This window comes from Mesocricetus auratus, unplaced genomic scaffold (genome assembly GCF_017639785.1).
Source record: "Mesocricetus auratus isolate SY011 unplaced genomic scaffold, BCM_Maur_2.0 Super-Scaffold_100003, whole genome shotgun sequence".
In the NCBI taxonomy this organism is placed as follows: domain Eukaryota; kingdom Metazoa; phylum Chordata; class Mammalia; order Rodentia; family Cricetidae; genus Mesocricetus; species Mesocricetus auratus.
Genome location: NW_024429188.1, coordinates 8652744 through 8673854, shown reverse-complemented (window position 1 = coordinate 8673854; position 21111 = coordinate 8652744). Strand labels below are relative to the sequence as shown.

General features: G+C 39.9%; 1 protein-coding gene across 1 annotated transcript in view; it reads left to right on the top strand.

The window, feature by feature from the left end:
- Positions 1-2483: 2483 nt before the first annotated feature.
- LOC121139949 overlaps positions 2484-21111 on the top strand; it is a 39667-nt gene continuing 21039 nt past the window's right edge. The window contains exons 1-2 of the mRNA XM_040744026.1: positions 2484-4903; positions 5312-5423. Coding sequence (XP_040599960.1) covers positions 5395-5423 — 29 coding nt within the window. The 5' untranslated portion in view covers positions 2484-4903; positions 5312-5394. The remainder of the gene's footprint in view (positions 4904-5311; positions 5424-21111) is intronic.

The window sequence follows — 21111 nt, the reverse complement described above, 5'->3', positions numbered from 1 at the left end:
TTTTAAAAGTATTTCATTGAAAATCCAGGAAGCCTACCTGCAGACCTTCTCCACTTTCTCTGCTTCCCTAGACCAGTTCTCAGCCTTCCTAATGCTGTGACCCTTTAATACAGTGCCTCATGTTGTCGTGACGGCCCAGCTAAAAAATTGTTTCATTGCTACTCCTTAACTGTAATTTTGCTACTGTTATGAATCATAATGTAAATATCTGTATTTTGTGGTGATTTGAGGTGACACCCGTGAAAGGGTTGGTCTACTCTCAGAGGGGTCACAACCCACAGGTTGAGAACCACTGCCCTAGATCCAGTCTCTCAGGCTATTCCCTAGTGCTACAACAGAACAACAGTTACAACCCCCCCCACACACACACACAACACCACCCACAATTCCGGTGAATCCCATAGACCGTCCCCTCCAAGCCTCTCTCCCCCAATTCATTGCTGTATCCCCACCCCCAGCTCAGGCAGACTCCCCCTGTTCAGCCACAGGCTGGGCTACCCATAGACCTTCTCCACGCTCTATTCCTCTAGACCCAATCCCTCAGTCTCCTCCCTTGTGCTACAACAGATCACCAGCCTTCCTTACCCTTGCACATGTCACCTCCTGACCTCCCTCACCCCACTTGTTGCTGCATCCCAGCCTCCAACACCAGCAGGCACTCCCTGCGAGCATACCAGCCAAGAAGTGTAGTGAAACAGGCAACACACAGCCATCACACTCTCTGAAAATACAGAGCGGAAACAGAAACCAAGGAACAAAACACCCACCCAATAAAAACGAACCCAAAAATCCTCACCTAGACCTATAATCGCCCCAAGCCCAGATGCGTGGAAGCCAGCCTAAGAACACAATCAATAACAACCGGGGCATGTTTCCACCAGAACCCAGCTACCCTATTGTAGCAGCCCCTGCATAACTGAAGCCCAAGAAAAAGACCTTCAGTACAAATATATGGATATGGTAGAAGTCCTTAAAGAGGAAATGAATAAATAAATTCCTTAAAGAAATCTAGAAAAAACACAAACAATAGGAGGAAATGAATGAACCCCTTAAAGAGAGACAGGAAAGCACAAACAATTGAAGGAAATGAACAAAACTGTTCAATACCTGAAAATGGAAAGAGAAGCAATAAAGAAAACACACATTGAGGGAATCCTGGAAATGAAAAATGTAGAAATTCAAAAAGGAACTACAGAGGCAAGCTTCACTAACAGAATACAGGATATGGAAGAATGAATCTGGGGCATTGAAGATACGACACAAGAAATGGATACATTGGTCAAAAAATGTTCAGTCCAAAAAGTCCATCTGGCAGGAGAGTCACTCATCTGCTCTTAGCTGATCATTTAACAGTTCATTGTTTATTTTGTTTTTATATCATTTTGTGTGTGTGTGTACACATGTGTGTACATGCCTGTGTGCAAACGTGTGTGTGTGTGTGTGAGTCTGTGCCATTGCCTGCATATGGAAGTCAGAGGACAACTTTCAGAAGAAAATTTTCTTCTTTCAATCTTCTGTGTCCCAGTATTGAACTTAGTTCATCAGACTTGCTGGCAAGTGCCTTTACCCACTCACTGAGCCATTTCCCTTTTACTAGAGTTCATTCTTGTCCCTCTGGTCAGATTGCCAGTATCATCCTTAGGATTCCTGCTATTTGTGCCCTTCTCCTTATCAACTTTACTCTCCGTAACTGCTATCTATGTGAACTTCTGGACTCATCCAAAGGGTGCTGAAGTTGCTTAGTGTCTGCTGTTATCAATCTGCATTCTTACAGGTGAAGCTGCAGGTTAACTTAGACCAAAAAAACTGTTAACTGTGTATTTGCAGATTATGACAAAATGAATTACTTATGTACTGTTATAATACAGAATATAAAACCTATCAACTACTCCACTGAAATATCACAAAACACTCTAGACTTTTGGCTTTGAGATCTGAGTTGTGAGTGAAAGTCTGCCTTGGTGGAGATTTTAGAAATACAGTGTTCTTCCATAAGTGTACTTGTTTTAGAAATACAGTGTTCTTCCATAAGTGTACTTGTTTTCTTGCATATAGTCTGCAGTCCTCAGTTCACAAACATGAATAACTGGAAAAAACAGATCCCTCTTTAAAAATTCCTTACTTATTTCTCGAGTGCTAAAAAGTATCTGTGCCTTGTTTCTGAACATCATTCAGTCCCTCTGATCTAAATTTAGGACCATTCCTTTGGCTTCCCTATGAAGCTACACACAGGACTTCTAGAACAGCTCATAGGAAAATAGTTGTGTGTGGTAGGGTTTTTCCTTGTTTTGTAGTTGGTATTGTTTAGTTTGACTGTTAGGGATTGAACTTAAGGACTTGTGAATGAAGGGTTCTATCAGTTAGCAATACCTCCAACTGTAACAGAGCCACAGACCTCAGAAGGCCCCCAAGACCTTAGCACAACTGACTCCATGATGAAAGTGTCATTCAGGCTGCAAAACTCAGCACATAGACAGCACCACTTGCCAGAACTAAAACAAAGGCCTAACCCATCAAAGTCCATGGTTCTGGCACAGTCTCTAACTGTACTAACTTTGCTTTTTAGCTTCTATAGTTCTGCTTCTGGCTAATTGTTATTGTTAACTGAAGTATGTCAACCCAGAACATTTTTTTTCTGTTTAAAAGCTCACCCTGAGAAAGGCTTGGGATAAACTGGGATCTTGAAAACCCACTAGCTGACTGATAAAGATTTTCTATTGACTTAAATCTAGCTCCAAGCAGTCTTCTTGAGTGAATACTCCACAACACAACCACTAACAGAAATATTTTACGTCTTGACCTCCATGTAGATTACAGGGGTGCATGAATTTGTGTTAATTCATTGAGTTATGTGCTTCAAACATATGGATTTTCTTCTTTGGAAATTATACCACACATGAAATATGAAGGGTAAAGAAGGAAACTGTAAAATAGGAAGCCACATTTTCTATAACGTCTATGCTCACTTATATCTCTGGTTTATTTTGAATATGTTCTTATGGTATGGGGTTCCTTGCCACCTTCACAGGCCTTTGGGAAGCAAGCAGGCAGTTCAGGTCAACGTGATCTCAGTATTAAGTGTTGGTTCAAACTTCTGGAGTCTGACTCTTAGTTTTAGACATATTTAAGCACAACATAATTTGGTGAACATTGTTCTGGTGACAATTAACTCTATCACATGTGAAGAACAAAGCATACATAAATCTCCTTGAGGAACAAAGTAAGCTAAATACAGGTCAGATGTGACTATATCCATAAAGATAGATTCTACGAGTTGACTGAGAAAAACAAATTTATGATGAGAGTCTGAGGGGGGGTATATAGTGCTGGGAAAGTCACTACCCACAAAACTGATAGAGCATAGGTCACCAGGCTAATGAGTATTGCCTTTCCTAGACATCTGGGAAGATAATGTATTACATTCCTTTCCTTGAAGTAACAACTCTGTGTGCTTAACATTCCAGGTTCCCCTAGGGCTTATATGTGAGCACAAAGACCTTTGTACCTCTTATACTGTGGGAGTTTCTCACATACATATTTTGTATGTAGGAAGAACCAAAATAGTATGTATATACAACATTTAACATAACCAGGTCACAGCCACATTGAAAGTAAAATACAGAAAGGAGAAGAAATAGACTTACGTTTGCAGCAACAAAACCAAAAAATCCCTACAACAGGTTAGGAACTGTAAACCATCATTATCTAACCATGGTTCCGTGTCTCAAAGAATTCAGGGTGGCCAGGTTACCCTAATTTTTGCACTTTTATAGCAGGGCATCTTTCTATCCACTGTGGGTTTTTTCTTTTTAAACATTAATCATTGTGCATGGGCATGCGCATGCCACAGATTGCATGTGGAGGTCGAAGACAAATTCTTAAAGTTGATTCTCTTTCCACTTTTATGTAGAGTCTGGGGATAACACTCAGGTCATCAAGCTTTGAGAAACACATGCACATGCTGAAAAATCTTAACAACCAAGTATGGGAGCCAAAATTACATTTTAAGTTTCAATTACTATGCTTAAGAGATCCACCCATGAAACAAAAATGTCTGATCTGTAAGCCTCTTGCTCAACAACAGATAGTTCCTGAGATTCTGGAGGCTGTTGTTTATGGCAGATAACAAGCCGCATGTTTTTGACTCCCCTTAAAAATTTTATTTGATCAATCTGCACTGGATGTGCTTGCTCACATTGTGGGCAGGAGCCTCACAGGCAGGAAATACGTTAGAATGTATGCTTACCCCTGACTGGGTTTAAGATGGAGGTACATCAGGAGGTATGCATGCCCTTGGTTGGACCTGCTGCAAACTTGAATTAGGCCCATCATTTGGAAACCCAGAAATGAACCTGGCCAGAGCCCATCCACCTAGCCAGTGTTTAATTAAAGCTTACTTCAAATTTGGCTTTAAATTGTGGTAGTGGTCTTACTCTCAATCAGTGAGATTAACACAGGGACATGGGGATTTCTTTTTAAACAGCTTCTTTGTTTTCTTTTTCACACACACCAAGACACACACATGAAGTCAGAGGACAACTCTGTAGAGTCTATTCAACTTTTCACCATGTGAGTTCCTGATTATCAAAATTTTAGGCAGGTGCTTTTATCCACTCAGTCATTTAATCTGCCCAGGGTATGTTTTTAAACATTCGTTATGGATTTCATAAATGATAGTAGCTATTTGATTTATGACTTCGAAAATAAATTTCATTTCTGCAAAGACTTATCAACGTGTTAAAGAGATACTGTACAGTACATTCTTGTATTTCAGAATGTGTTCATTGTTCCGAGTCTGCCAGCTAAGCCCTGGTATCCATGGAAACATGAGAATGTTTACAGTTATTATCTTTCTTATGGTTGGAAGTCACTAACATTTAGACTTAATAGAAAAGATAAAGAGGTAAGTCTTTTATATCTTCTAGGTGGTTTTTATTAATCACATTCAGTTTTACAGGACATAGAATGCCAGAGAAGGCCATTGACTTGTGATTAAGTGTGTGTAAGTCCTGCTGAATATCATAACTGTCTGGAAGGCACATGTGTGACTACAGGAAATCAGGGAGCTGCACTGCCGTCCGTGTAGCTCCTTGAAGATGACTGTGTGAATTTGCCTCTCTGTGTTTTTTCCTTATCTACAGAATGGGTATAATGATTGGATGGGTATTTTTGGAGGGACAGGAATATCAAATGGGCTAATACTCCTCCAGTGTATAAATGACTCTCCAGATAATCCAAAGTTTGTGAGAGCCTATCAGCCAGCCTTGTTCTGAACTGAAATATCTGCTTAATAGTATTTCTTTTATCCAAGGTACTTCCCTCTTCATGTGATGACCTCTATGGTCAACATTTCCTGCTGCTTTGTAGTGCGTTTATAATTCTGCCATCTTCCAAATGGATAACTTCACCCAGGAAACAATAAGGTAAAAATTTAAATGAAGTTGTAAGGAGGCTTTCCAATTGGGTCTTTAAGAAATAAATACCTCCTCTTTTTGGATTTCAGATCCAAGCATAAAAGTCTGCCCAGCTATCTTATTTGTTTGACACAACAGCATTTTCCACTGCTTTCGTTCTGTTTCAAAGCACATTGTTTGTGCAGTCCACTGCCTCAGACCTGCCTTGTCAAGGAAGACGGGATGGACAGGGTTTTTCCCAAGCCACCATCTATTTAAAACCTATCTTGCTGATGAAACTGCCCTAGTAGAGCAGCTATACTGCCTCCACCCAGTTAGAAAGTACATTCCACAGAGACTGTGGAACAGTGGATAGCTGGTAGGGAAGGTTTCCTGGCAAGGAGATCCAGGGTCCCTCAAACCTTCTGCATGGACAATGGCAATGGCAATGTCATTATCTATGTGTCTAATGACTGGAGGACTTTGCCTTCCTTTTTACTAAATGAATCAGTGGGATCCCTCAGTGTGAATTTCTCATTTTCGCTATTGCTACATCCAAAGATTTGAGTTGTCAATAGATCTAAATAAGATGCTTCATAGTGCTAATGTGAAGTGTAAGCTTTGTCTCAAAGAAGATATTTGTTCACCAAAAATACGTCAGTATACATTATATGTTGCACATCATTGTCTCAAGGTGGAATATAGAGTAAGGACTAGCTACAAAATGGACATATCCATTGTTCTTCATCTTCTACATACAGATATTTTGTGGTAGTGGGGAGTGAGCTCAGTGCCTCACACATGTTAATTAATTACACCACCACCAAGCTATATCTCCTTCCAGTTACAAATAGTTGTTTAAGGTTTGCGTTCACGCTGTCTTTAATTATAAAATGTCATGCATAGGTTTCTTTAGAAATGTGCACATTCTAGGAAACCGTGAAAATAGGAATGACAGTTTCTATTCCACCAATTGATTTGCTTAGATTTTCTATTTTTTGTAATGTTTTTATTTAAATTAGAAACATAAATGCTTCACATGTCAATCCAAGCTCCCTCTCCCACCCCTCCTCCTCTGTACCTGCACAAGCTCCCCAGCCCCCCACCCAATCCCCACATCATTCCCCAGGGAGGGTGAGGCCCTCCTTGGGGGGATCTCTAACGTCTGTCATTTCATCCAGGGCAGGACCTAGGCCCTTCCCCTGTTTCCAGACTGAGAGAGCATCGCTCTATTTGGAATGGGTTCCCAAAGATCATCCATAAACCATGGTAAACACTGATCTACTATCCAAGGCCCCAGTGATTTCTGTGGCCTCCTCACTACACTACATTCATGGAGTCTGGATCAGTCCCCTGTTGGCCTCTCAACCATAAGTCTGGGATTCAAGAGCTCCCCCTTATCTGGTCAGCTGTCTTTGTGGGTTTCACCATCATGGTCTTGACCCCTTTGCTCATCACTCCTCCATCTCTGTCACTAGGTTCCAGGAGTTCAGTTCAGTGTTTAGCTGTGGGTATCTGTCTCTGCTTCCATCAGTCACTGGATGAAGGTTCTAGGATGGCATATAAGGTAGTCATCAGCCTTACCATCAAGGAGGGGCATTTAATGTAGTCTCTCCACTATTGCTTAGTTTGCCAGTTGGTGTTATCCTTGTAGATCTCTGGAGATCTCACTAGTGTCATCTCTCTTCTCAAGCCTATAATGACTCAATCTATTATGGTATCTCTCAGCCTGCTCTCTTTTATTCTTACCTCGATTCAACCTTCCTGATCCCCCATACCTTCTTCTCCTCTCCTCTTATCCCCCTCACCCCTCCCCCGATGTTCCCAATCTGCTCAGGAGATCTTGCCTAATTCCACTTCTCTGGGGTATCATGCATCTCTCTTGGGAACCTCCCTGTCTCCAAGACTCACTGGCACTGGGATTGTAGGCTGAAACTCCCCTAATCCATATCTAAAATCCATATATGAGTGAGTACATACAATGTTTGTCTTTTTGTGTCTGGGTTACCTCACTCAGGATGGTTTCCTCTAGTGCCTTCCATTTGCCTGCAAATTTCAAGCTTCCATTTTTTTTCTGCTGAGTAGTAGTACTCCATTGTGTAAATGTACCACATTTTCTCTATCCACTCTTCAGTTGTGGGGCATCTAGGTAGCTTCCATGATCTCTAGATATTACATATAATCTTGCTATGAACATAGTGGAACATACATACTTGTTGTGTGAATGGGTGTCTTTTGGGTATATGCCTAAGAGTGGAATTGCTGGGTCTTGTGGAAGAATAAGTCCCATTTTCCTGAGGAATCTCCATACTGATTTCCATAGTGGCTGTACAAATTGGCACTCCCACCAGCAGTGAAGGAGTGTTCCCCTTTCTCCACATCCTCTCCAGCATAAACTGTCATTGGTGTTTTTGACTTTAGCCATTCTGACAGGAGTAAGATGATATCTCAGAGTTGCTTTGATTTGCATTTCCATAATGGCTAATGATGTTGAATACTTTCTCAAGTGTCTCTCAGCCATTTTAAACTCCTCTATTGAGAATTCTCTATTTAGTTCTGTAACCCACTTTTCAATTGGATCCTTTGGTGTTTTGGAGACTTGCTTCTGGAGTTCTTTGTAAATTTTGGAGATCAGTCCTCTGTCAGATGTGGGGTTAGTGAATATCTTTTTTTTAAGCATGCAATTTTATTTTATTTTATTTTTGCAGTTTGAACAATATGCTCTTTATTGAATGCTGTGGCAGACATGTTGTTCTTTTTTATTTATATATGTTTTTTATTTTAATTTTAAATGCCTGTTTTACATGTCAATCCCAGTTCCCTCTCCCTCCCCTTCTCCCGCACCCCTCACCATCCTCCCACCCTATTGCCAATTCCTTCCACATAGGGGATATCTAGAGTCTGTCATTTCACTCAGGGTAGGGTCCAGGCACTCCCCTAAGAGTCCAGGCTGAGAGAGCATCCCTCTTTGTCTTATGGACACACAATGTCTGTTATTATTCGAGGGATAAATACTGATCCACTGCTCAGAACCCCATAGGATGCCCAAGCCTCCTCACTGACTCTCACATTCAGGGATGCAGATCAGTCCCATGCTGGCCACCACGCTGTCGGTCTGGGGTCCAAGAGCTCTCCACTGTTTGGATCAGCTGTCTCTGCTGGTTTTGCCAACCCATTCGTTGCCAATTTGCTCATTGCTTCTCTCTCTCTGTCGCTGGGTTCCTTGGGTTCAGTTCAGTGTTTAACTGTGGGTGTTTGCCTCTGCTTCCATCAGTCACTGGATGAAGGCTCCAGGATGGTTATAGACATCAAGTTTGTTATCAGGAATGGGCATTCGGGGTGGTCTCTCCACTATTGCTTAGCTTGCCAATTGGTGTCATCCCTTTAAATCACTAGAGGTCACAATAGTGCCTGATCTGTCTTCTAAACTATGATTCCCTTGTCCCCCTCTCATACCTCCTTAGTCAACCTTCCTGTTCCCCCATGACCTACTCTCTCTTCCTCTTCTCCCCCTCTCTATTTCCCAGGTACCCCTCCTCCCCCCACCCCTCGCTGTGTTCCCCATCTTTTCAGAGGATCTTACCTCATTTCTCTTCTCTTGGGTACCATGCATATCTTTTATGTTCTTTCCTGTTTCCCAGACTCTCTGTCATTGGAAGTGCAGACTGGCACTCTCCTGATCCATGTCTAAAATCCATATATGAGTGAGTACATACCATGTTTGTCTTTTTGTGACTGGGTTACCTCACTCAGGATGGTTTCTTCCAGTGCTACCCATTTACCTTCGAATTTCAAGATTCCATTGTTTTTTTCTACTGAGTAATACTCCATTGTGTAAATGTACCACATTTTCTCTATCCACTCTTCAGGTGAGGGGCATCTAGGTTGCTTCCAGGTTCTGGCTATTACAAATAATGCTGCTATGGACATAGTGGAGCAGATGCCCTTGTTGTATGAATTTGCCTCTTTTGGATACATGCCTAAGAGTGGAATTGCTGGGTCTTGTGGTAGATTGATTCCCATTTTCCTGAGGAATCTCCATACTGAATTCCAAAGTGGCTGTACGAGTTGGCACTCCCACCAGCAGTGGAGGAGTGTTCCCCTCTCTCCACATCCTCTCCAGCATAAATTGTCTTCGGTGTTTTTGATTTTAGCCATTCTGACAGGAGTAAGATGGTATCTCAAAGTTTTGTACAAGGCGATAAACATGGATCTATCTGCAGTCTTCTGCATATGCCAGCACCATTTGTTGAAGATGCTTTCTTTTTTCCATTGTATAGTTTCAGCTTCTTTGTCAAAAATAAAGTGTTCATAGGTGTGTGGGTTAAAATCAGGGTTTTCAATTGGGTACCATTGGTCTACCTGCCTATTTTTGTGTCAATACCAAGCTGTTTTCAGGACTATAGCTCTATAATAGAACTTGAAGTCAGGTATGGTGATGCCTCCTGAAGTTCCTTTATTGTATAGGATTGTTTTGGGTATCCTGGGCCTTTTATTTTTCCATATAAAGTTGATTAATGTTCTTTCCAGGTCCTTGAAGAATTGTGATGGAATTTTGATAGGGATTACATTGAATCTCTAGACTGCTTTTGGCAAGATTGCCTTTTTTCATTATGTTGATCCTACCAATCCAACAGCATGGGAGATTTTTCCATTTTCTGGTATCCTCTTTGATTTCTTTCTTTAAAGACTCAAATTTCTTGATATATAGGTCTTTCACTTCTTTGGTTAACATTATCCCCAGATATTTGATGCTGTTTATGGCAATTGTAAACGGTGAGGTTTCTCTGACTTCTTTCTCAGTCACTTCATCATCTGTATATAATAGGGCCACTGATTTTTTTTAGTTTACCTTGTATCCTGCCACTTTACTGAAGGTGTTCATCGGCTCTAGGAGTTCCCTTGTGGAGTTTTTTGGGTCACGTATGTAAAATATGTCATCTGCAAATAGTGAAAGCTTGACTTCTTCTTTTCCTATTTGTATCCCTTTGATCTCCTCTTGTTGTCTTATTGCTCTAGCTCGAACTTAAAGTACAATATTGAAGAGATATGGAGAGAGTGGACAGCCTTGTCTTGTTTCTGATTTTAGAGGAATTGCGTTGAGTTTCAATTCATTTAGTTTGATGTTAGCTGTTGGTTAACTGTATATTGCTTTTATTATATTCAGGTATGTTCCTGTTATCCCTGATCTCTCTAGGACCTTTATCATGTAGGGGTGCTGGATTTTGTCAAAGGCTTTTTCAGCATCTAGTGAGATGATCATGTGGTTTTTCTTTTATAGTTTGTTTATATGGTGGATTACGTTGATAGATTTTCTAATGTTGAACCATCCCTGCATTTCTGGGATGAAGCCTACTTGATCATGGTGGATGATTTTTCTGATGTGTTCTTGAATCCGGTTTGTTAGTATTTTATTGAGTATTTTTGCATTGATATTCATGAGGGAAATTGGTCTATAGTTTTCTTTCTTAGTTGTGTCTTTGTGTGGCTTGGGTATCAAGGTAATTGTAGCCTCATAAAAAGAGTTTGGCAGTGAGCCTCCTGCTTCTATTGTGTGGAATACTTTGAGGAGTATTGGAATTAGCTCTTCTTTGAATTTCTGGTAGAATTCTGTACTGAAGCCATCTGGGCCTGGGCTTTTTTTGTTTGGGAGACTTTGATGACTGCTTCTATTTCATTAAGGCTTATATGTCTGTTTAGATTGTTTATCTGTTCTTGATTTAGTTTTGGCAAGTGATATCTATCCAGGAAATTGTCCATTTCCTTTAAATTTTCAAATTTTGTGGAGTACAGATTTTCACAGTATGCCCTGATGATTCTCTGAATTTCCTTAGAGTCTGTTGTTATGTCCCCTTTTTCATTTCTGATTTTGTTAATTAGCATGCTCTCTATCTTTTGCTTAGTTTGGACAGAGGTTTGTCTATCTTGTTGATTTTCTCAAAGAACCAACTCTTTGTTTCATTTATTCTTCTCAATGTTTTCCTGGTTTCTACTTGATTGATTTCAGCCCTCAATTTGATTATTTCCTGGCGTCCGCTCCTCCTGGGTAAGTTTGATTCTTTTTATTCTAGAACGTTCAGCTGTGCTATTAATTCTCTAGTATGACTGTTCTCCAGTTTCTTCATGTGGGCACTTAGTGCTATGAACTTTCGTCTCAGCACTGCTTTCAATGTGTCCCATAAGTTTGCGTATGTTGTGTCTTCATTTTCATTGAATTCCAAGAAGTCTTTCATTTTTTTTTATTTCTTCCTTTACCCAGGGATGGTGCAATTGAGCATTGTCCAATTTCCATGAGTTTGTGGGGTTTCTGCGAATTGTGTTATTGTTGAATTCTAATTTTAATGCACGGTGGTCTGATAAGATGCAGGGGGTTATTCCAATTTTTTTGTATCTGTGGAGATTTGCTATGTTTCCTATTATGTGGTCAATTTTAGAGAAGGTTCCATGTGGTGCTGAGAAGAAGGTATATCCTTTGTGTTTGGGTGGAATGTTCTATAGATGTCTGTTAAACCCAGTTGTGTTATAACTTATATTAGTTCTTTTGTTTCTTTGTTAAATTTCTGTCTGGAGGTCCTGTCTAGCGGTGAGAGCGGAGTGTTGAAGTCTCCTACTATTAGTGTGTGAGATTTTATGTGCAATTTGAGCTTTAGTAATGTTTCTTTCACAAATGTAGGTGCCTTTTGATTTGGGGCATAGATGTTTAAAATTGAGACTTCATCTTGATGGACTTTTCCTTTGATGAATATGAAATGTCCTTCTTCATCTCTTTTGACTGATTTTAATTTGAAGTCTAGTTTGTTAGATATTAGGATTGCAACACCCGTTTGTTTCTTGGGTCCATTTGATTGGAAAATCTCTTCCCAACCCTTTACTTTGAGATACTGTCTGTCTTTGATGTTGAGATGTGTTTCTTGTATGGAGCAGAAGTATGGGTTCTGTCTTTGTATCCATTCTGCTAGTCTGTGTCTTATTATAGGCAAGTTGAGGCCATTGACATTGAGGGATATCAATAACCAGTGATTGATGATTCTTGTTTGTGCTTGATTTATTGGTAGTGAAGTTATTTCGTGTAGTTTCTCCTCCCTTTTGCTTTTGGTGTTTTGTAAAATGGGATTATATATTGCCTGTGTCTTTGTGAATGTAGTTATCTTCCTTGGATCTAGGTTTTCCTTCTAGCACTTTCTGTAGAGCTGGATTCATGGATACGTATTGTTTAAATCTGGCTTTGTCATGGAATATTTTGTTTTCTCCATCTATGGTAATTGAAAGCTTTGCTGGATATAGTAGTCTGGGCTGGCATCCTTGTTCCCTTACCATTTGTAGGACATCTGTCCAGGATCTTCTGGCTTTCATCATTTCCATTGAGAAGTCAGGTGTAATTCGGATAGGTCTGCCTTTATATGTTACTTGGCCTTTTTCTTTAGCTGCTCTTAATATTTTCTCTTTATTCTGTAGGTTTGATGTTTTGATTATTATATGGCGAGGTGACTTCTTTTTCTGGTCCAGCCTATTTGGTGTTCTGTAAGATTCTTGTATTTTCATAGGCATATCCTTCTTTAGGTTAGGAAAGTTTTCTTCTATGATTTTGTTGAGTATGTTTTCTGTGGGGTTAGTGAATATCTTATCCCAATCTGTGGGTTGCCTTTTTGTCTTGCTGACTGTGTCATTTGTCTTACAGAAGCTCCTCAGTTTCAGGAGTTCCCATTTATTAATTGTCAATCTCAGTGTTTGTGCAACTGGTGTTATGTTCTGGAAGTGGTCTCCTGTACCAATTCGTTCAAAGGTACCAACCACTTTCTCTTCTAACAGGCTCAGTGTGGCTGGATTTATGTTGAGGTCTTTGATCCATTTGGACTTAAGTTTTGTGCATGGCAATAGACATGGATCTATCTGCAATCTTCTACATGCCAATATTCAATTATGCCAGCACCATTTGTTAAAGATACTCTCTTTTTTCCATTGTATAATTTTAGCTTCTTTGTCAAAGACCAGGTGTTCATAGGTTTGTGGCTTAATCTCAGGGCTTTCTATTCAATTCCATTGGTCTACATGTCTATTTTTGTGCCAATACCAAGCTGTTTTCAGGACTATAGCTCTATGATAGAGCTTGGTGATGCCTCCTGATGTTGCTTTGTTGAGCAGGGTTGTCATGGCAATTCTGGTTTTTTCCCATATAAAGTTGAGAATTGTTCTTTCAAGGTCTGTGAAGAGTTGTGCTGGGATTTTGATGGGGATTGCATTGAGTTTGTAGATTGCTTTTGTAGGATTGCCATTTTTACTACATTGATCCTACCTATCCAAAAGCATGGGAGATCTTTCCATTTCCTGGTGTCTTCTTTAATTTCTTTCTTTAAAGACTCAAAGTTCTTTCGATACAGGTCTTTCACTTGTTTGGTTAGCGTTACCCCCAGGTATTTTATGTTGTTTGTGACAATTGTAAAGGGCGATGTTTCTCTGATTTCTTTCTCAGCCCTTTTATCATCTGTATATAGAAGGGCTACTGATTTTTCTGGAGTTGATCTTGTATCCTGCCACTTTGCTGAAGGTGTCATCAGCTGTAGGAGTTCCCAGGTAGAGTTTTTGGGTCCCTTATGCAAACTAGCATATCATCTGCAAATAATGAAAGTTTTACTTCTTCCTTTCCAATTTGTAACCCCTTGATCTCCTTTTGTTGTCTTATTTCCCTAGCTAGATCTTCCAGTACAATATTTAAGAGGTATGGGGAGAGAGGACATCATTTCCTTGTTCCTGATCTTAGAAGAATTGCCTTGAGTTTCTGTCTATTCAGTTTGATGTTGGCTGTTGGTTTGCTGTATATAGCTTTTATGATGCTTAAGTATGTTCCTGTTATCCCAGATCTCTCCAAGACATTTATCATGAAGGGGTGTTGGATATTATCAAAGGCTTTTTCAGCATCTAGTGAGATGATCATGTGATTTTTGTTTCTCAGCTTGTTTATATGGTGGATTACGTTGATGGATTTTCATGTGTTGAACCATCCCTGCATCCCTGGAATGAAGCCTACTTGATCATGGTGGATGAGTTTTCTGATGTGTTCTTGGATCCGATTTGCCAGTATTTTATTGAGTATTTTTGCATCAATGTTCATGAGGGATATTGGTCTGAAGTTCTCTTTCTTAGTTGTGTCTTGGATATCAATGTTATTGAAGCCTCATAAAAAGAGTTCGGCAAAGACCCTTCTGCTTCTATTGCATGGAATACTTTGAGGAGAATTGGTATATGCTGTTCTTTGAATTACTGGTAAAATTCTGCACTGAAGCCATCTGGCCCTGGGCTTTTTTTTTGTTGGGAGACTTTTGATGACTACTTCTATTTCCTTAGGTGTTATAGGATAATTTGGATTGCTTATCTGTTCTTGATTTAATTTTGGTAAATGATATTCTTCCAGAAAATTGTCCATTTCCTATAAATTTTCAAATTTTGTGGAGTACAGCTTTTCAAAACATCACCTGATAATTCTCTGGATTTCCTCACTGTCAGTTGTTATGTCTCCCTTTTCATTTCTGATTTTGTTAATTTGCATGTTCATACTCTGCTGTTTGGTAAGTTTTGATGAAGGTTTTTCTATCTTGTTGATTTTCTCAAATAACCAACTCTTTGTTACATTGATTCTTTGTATGGTTTTCCTAGTTTCTACTTTGTTGATTTTTAGCCCTCAATTTAATTATTTCTTGGCATCTGCTCCTCTGGGGTGAGTTTGCTTCCTTTTGTTCTAGAGCTTTCAGCTGTGCTCTTAATTCTCTAGTGTGACTATTCTCCAGGTTCTTCATGTGGGCACTTACTCTTAGTACTGCTTTCAAAGTGTCTCATAAGTTTAGGTATGTTGTGTCTTCATTCTCATTGAATTCTAGGAAGTCTTTAATTTCATTTTTATTTCTTCTTTGACCCAGGAATGGTGCACTTGTGCATTATTCAATTTCCATGAGTTTGTAGGTTTTCTGCAATTTGTGTTGTTGTTGAATTCTAATTTTAAAGCATGGTGCTCTGATAAGATGCATGGAGTTATTCCAATTTTTTGAAGCTGCTGAGGTTGGATATGTTGCCAAGTATGTGGTCGATTTTTGAGAAGGTTCCATGTGGTGGTGAGAAGAAGGTATATTCTTTTTTATGTGAATGAAATGTTCTATAGATGTCTGTTAATACCAGTTGGGTCATTACTTCCATTAGACCCTTTGCTTCTTTGCATTGGAATGTTGGAGTCTTGCTGGTATGGAGTCTGTAGAATCTGGCAGTGTCATATTTGTTTTTCTGTTGCTGAGTGTGTTTTTGTATTGTCTCTTTCCCAGCTCTTCTTCTAGTGGGTGCAGAAAGAGCCCCTTACTGGTCTGGTGGTTAGGAGACTAGAGTTTCCTTTTGGTGGGTGCTAGCAAGTCCAATAATCTGATAGTTCTTCTATTCCTTGTCCTCGTTCTGGTCCCTTGGGTGGAGAATACCAGGAATCCGGGGTGCTTAACCTCCCACCTGGTCCCCTGGTCCTTTGCTGGATATGCTGGTTTCCTGGTCTCGTTGGTGGGAGAGAAGATCTGGAATCTGGGGTGCATGCCCCCCCCACCGGGTTTGGAAGCTCTGTGCAGTTCCCACGCAATCCCCAGGCACTGGAACCTCCAGTAATTCTTTTATTATTAAGTATTGTTTTTGTTATCCTAGGTCTTTTTATAACATGTTTTTAATTCATTTTTATTTATTTTTCAGTTTAAATTTAGATAAGAAACAAGGTTACTTCACAAGTCAGTTCCAGGTCCCGCTCCTTTTCCCTCCCCTCCTCCCATGCCCTCCCCCCAACCCCCCCCATTATCCCCTCATTTCCCCAGGGAGGGTGAGGCCCTCCATGGGGGTGTCCATAGTCTGTCATTTCATATAGGGCAGGGCCTAGACCCTTCCCCAAGTGTTCAGGGTGAGAGTGCACCTCACATTGTTGGATGGGAGTCCAAAGTCCGTGTGTATACTCGGGATGGGTACTGATCTGCTGCCCAAGGCCCAATAGATTACCTAGGCCTCCGCACTGACACCCACATTCAGGGGGTCTTGATCAGTCCCATGCTGGATTCCCAGGCTGATGCCTGGGATTCAAGAGTTAACCTTTGTCATGTCAGCTGTTTCTGGGGGTTAAACCAGCCCAGTCTTAATCCCTTTGGTCATCAGTCCTCCCTCTCTGTTACTGGCTTTCTTGAGTTCAGCTCAGTACTTAACCGAGGGAGTCTGCCTCTTCTTCCATCAGCCACTGAATGAAGTTTCTGTTTCCCAGACTCTCTGGCCATGGGATTGTAGGCTGGCACTCCCCAGATCTATGTCTAAAATCCATGTATGAGAGAGTGCATGCCATATTTCTCTTTTTGTGACTGGGTTACCTCACTCAGGATGGTTTCTTCTAGTGTCATCCATTTGCCTGCGAATCTCAGGATTCCATTGTTTTTTTCTGCTGAATAGTACTCCATTGTGTAAATGTACCACATTTTCTCTCTCTACTCTTCAGTTGAGGGGCATCTAGGTTGCTTCCAAGTTCTGGCTATTACAAATAATGCTGCTATGAACATAGTGGAACAGACATCCTTATTGTATGAATGGGCATCTTTTGGATATATGCCTAAGAGTGGAGTTGCTGGGTCTTGTGGTAGGTTTATTCCCATTTTTCTGAGGAATCTCCATACTGATTTCCAAAGTGGCTGAACCAGTTGGCACTCCCACCAGCAATGGAGGAGTGTCCCCCTTTCACCACATCTCCAGCATAAATTGTCATTGGTGTTTTTGATTTTAGCCATTCTGACAGGAGTGAGATGATATCTCAGAGTTGTTTTGATTTGCATTTCCCGGATGGCTAAGGATGTTGAGCACTTTCTCAAGTGCCTCTCAGCCATTTTAGACTCCTCTATTGAAAATTCTCTATTTAGTTCTGCAGCCCACTTTTTAATTGGGTCCTTTGATGTTTTGGAGACTTGCTTCTTGAGTTCTTTGTAAATTTTGGAGATCAACCCTCTGTCAGATGTGGGATTAGTGAATATTTTTTCCCATTCTGTGGGCTGCCTTTTTGTCTTGCTGACTGTGTCCTTTGCCTTACAGAAGCTTCTCAGTTTCAGGAGGTCCCATTTATTAATTGTTGATCTCACTGTCTGTGCTAGTGGTGTTATGTTCAGGAAGCTGTCTCCTATACCAATTCATTCAAGAGTACCACCCACTTTCTCTTCTAAGAGGTTCAGTGTGGCTGGATTTATGTTGAGGTCTTTGATCCATTTGGACTTAAGTTTTGTGCATGGCAATAAGCATGGATTGATCTGCATTCTTCTACATGCCAGCCTCCAGGTATGCCAGCACCATTTGTTGAAGATGCTTTCTTTATTCCATTGTATATTTTTAGCTTCTTTGTCAAAGATCAGATGTTCATACGTCTGACACCCACATTCAGGGTGTCTGGATCAGTCCCATGCTGGCCTCTCAACTATCAGTCAGGTCCATGAACTCCCCTTTGTTCAGGTCAGCTGTTTCTGTGTGTTTCACCTGCCAAGTCTTAACCCCTTTGCTCATCACTCCTCCGTCTTTGCAACTTGGTTGCTGGAGTTCAGTTCAGTGTCCAGCTGTGGGTGTCTGCCTCTGCTTCCTTCAGCCACTGGATGGAGGCTCTATGACGGCATACAAAGAAGTCATCAATCACATTATCGGGGCATGGCATTTAAGGTAGCCTCTCCGCTATTGGTTAGATTGTCAGTTGGTGTCATCCTTGTAGGTCTCTGGACATCTCACTAGTGCTAGATCTCTCTTCAAACCTATAATGGCTCCTTCTATTATGGTATCTCTCATCATGCTCTCCTCTATTCTTTCCCCGACTCAACCTTCCTGCTCCCCCATGTCCTTCTCTCCCCTCCTCTTCAACCCCTCTCTTTCTCCCAGCTTCCTCTTCCTTCCCTGCCCCATGCTCCCAATCCCCTCAGAAGATTCTGTCCTGTTCCCCTTCTCTGGGGTACTGTGCATATCTCTCTTCGGTTCCTCACTGTTTCCCAGATTCTCTGGCAATGGGATTATAGGCTGGCACTCCCCTGCTTCATGTCTAAAATCCATATATGAGTGAGTACATACCATGCCTGTCTTTTTGTGACTGAGTTACTCTAGGGGTGAGCCCACAAAACTATCTGCCCAAAAGGGCAGAGATAGGGAGATTAGCACAGGTGAGGATAAAAGGAAGAAAGCCCTCTTTGGAAGCCTGCCACGTTTCTGACCTTTCATCTTGTGTGTAATTTCTTTCTCTGGTAAATAAATATATTATATTCCATATTGCATTGACCACCCTTGTTAGGTTACCTTACTCAGGATGGTTTCTTCTAGGGCCATCCATTTGCCAGCAAATTTCAAGATCCCACTGTTTTTTCCCCCGCTGAGTAATACTCCATTGTGTAAATGTACTACATTTTTTCTATTCACTCTTCAATTGAGGAGCATCTAGGTCTGTTTCCATGTGAAGTTAAGAATTGCCCTTTTAAGATTTGTGAAGAAATCTGTTGAAATTTTGATGGGGATTTCACTGAGTCTATAGATTGCTTTTGCTAGAATGACCATTTTTACTATGTTAATACTATGATACATGACCATGGGAAACCGTTTTATCTTCTGATATCTTGTTAAATTTCTTTTTTCAGTGACTCGAGGTTTTTGTCACACAAGTCTTTCACTTTTTTGGTTAGAGTTACCCAAGATATTTTATATTATTTGAGGCTATTATGAAACGTGTTGTTTCCCTGATTTGTTTCTCAGTCTGATTTTCATTTGTACACAGGAGAACTACTAGTTTTGTGAGTTAATTTTGTATCCTGCCAATTTACAGTTTATCAGCTGTAGGAGTTCCCCAGAGGTGTTTTTAGGGTAACATATATACTGTCATACCATCTGCAAGTAAAGTTATTTTGACTTATTCCTTTCCAGTTTGTATCTTCTTTATCTCCTTCTGTTGTCTTTTTACTATAGCTAAGACTTCAAGTACTGTATTGAATAGATGTGGAAAAAGTAGACCTCCCTGTCTTGCTCCTGATTTTAGTGGAATTGCTTTGAGTTTCTCTCTGTTTAGGTTGATGTTGGCTGTGGAGTTGCTGTAAACTGCCTTTATTATGTTGAAATGTGTCCCTTATATCCCTAATCTCTACAAGTATTTTAATTGATAAATAAATTGTATTTATCAATTTATATATGTTGGATCATCCCTGAATCTCTGGCATGAAGTCTACGTGATCATGGTAGATAATCACTTTGATGTGTTCTTGGACTTCGATGTTATGTTGGCTATGGGCTTCCTGTAAATTGTCTTTATTATGTTGAAGTGTGTCTCTTATATCCCTAATCTCTCTGGGTCTTTTATTTAAATTAATAAATTATTTATAATTGAAGATATTTATCAATTTATATATGTTGAGCATCTCTGGTGTGAAGCCTACTTGATCATGGAGAATGATCTTTTTGATGTGTTTTTGGATTCTATTTGAATTTATTTTATTGAGAATTTTTGCATCTATGTTCATAAGGAAAATTGGTTTATAATTTCTTTCCCCATTGGATCTTTATGTGGGTTAGGCGTCAAGGTAATTGTGGCCTCTTAAAAAGAATTAGGCAATGTCCCTTTTGTTTCAATTTTGTGAAATAATTTAAGGAGTACTGGTACTAATTTTTCTTTGAATGTTTGGTAAAACTCTGTGTTGAATCCATCTTGCCCTGGGTTCTCTTTGGTTGGGAGACTAATTGCCACTTCTCTAGGTTTTTCATCTGGTGTTATGAGTCTGTTTAACTTGCTTATGTGTTCTTGGTTTTACTTTGGCAAGAGGTATACATTGAAAATAATCTCCACATATTCTAATTTGGTGAAGTACATGTTTCTAAAGTATATCCTTATAATCCTCTGGATTTTTTTTGCTATATTTTGTTAGGTTCCCCATTTTCATTTCTAATTTTGTTAATTTGGATATTAACCCTTTAGTTGATGGGGATAAGGGTTTATCAATCTTACTGATTTTCTTAAAGAGCCAACTCTGTTTTATTAATTCTTGTAATTGTTTTGTTTGTATTTTGTTGATTTTCAGTCCTGAGTTTGATTATTTCTCATCAACTACTCCTTTTGGGTGTAGTTTCTTATTTTTGTTCTGGAGCTTTTCAGGTGTGGTGTTAAGTTGCTAGTATGAGATCGCTCAAATTATTTTTATGTAGGCACTTAGTGTTATGAACTTGCCTCCTCGAGGAGTCTTCATTGTGTCCCATAAGTTTGGGTATGATGTCCATTCATTTCCATTCATTTCTAGAAAGTCTTTAATTTCTGTCTTGACCCATTTTCCATTCAGTAGAGTTGTTTAGTTTCCATGAGTTCGTAAGCCTTCTGTTGTTGATGTTGTTGTTTTAATCTATGGTATTCTGATAGGATGCAGGTAGTTATTTCAATTTTCTTGTGTCTGTTGAGTCTTGCTTTATGAAAGAGTATGTGGTCAACTTTAGAGAAAGTTCCATGAAGTGGTGAGTAGAAGATATATTCTTTTGTGTTTGGGTAAAATGTTCTGTAAATATCTGTTAGGTCCATTTGGTTTATAACAGCATTTTCTTCAGCATTTCTCTGTTTAGTTTTTGTCTCCATGACTTGTCTATTGGCAATAGCAGGGTATTAAAGTCTCCCACTATCATTGTGTGAGGGTCAATATGTGATTTAAACTATAGTAGTTTCTTTTATGAACTTGAC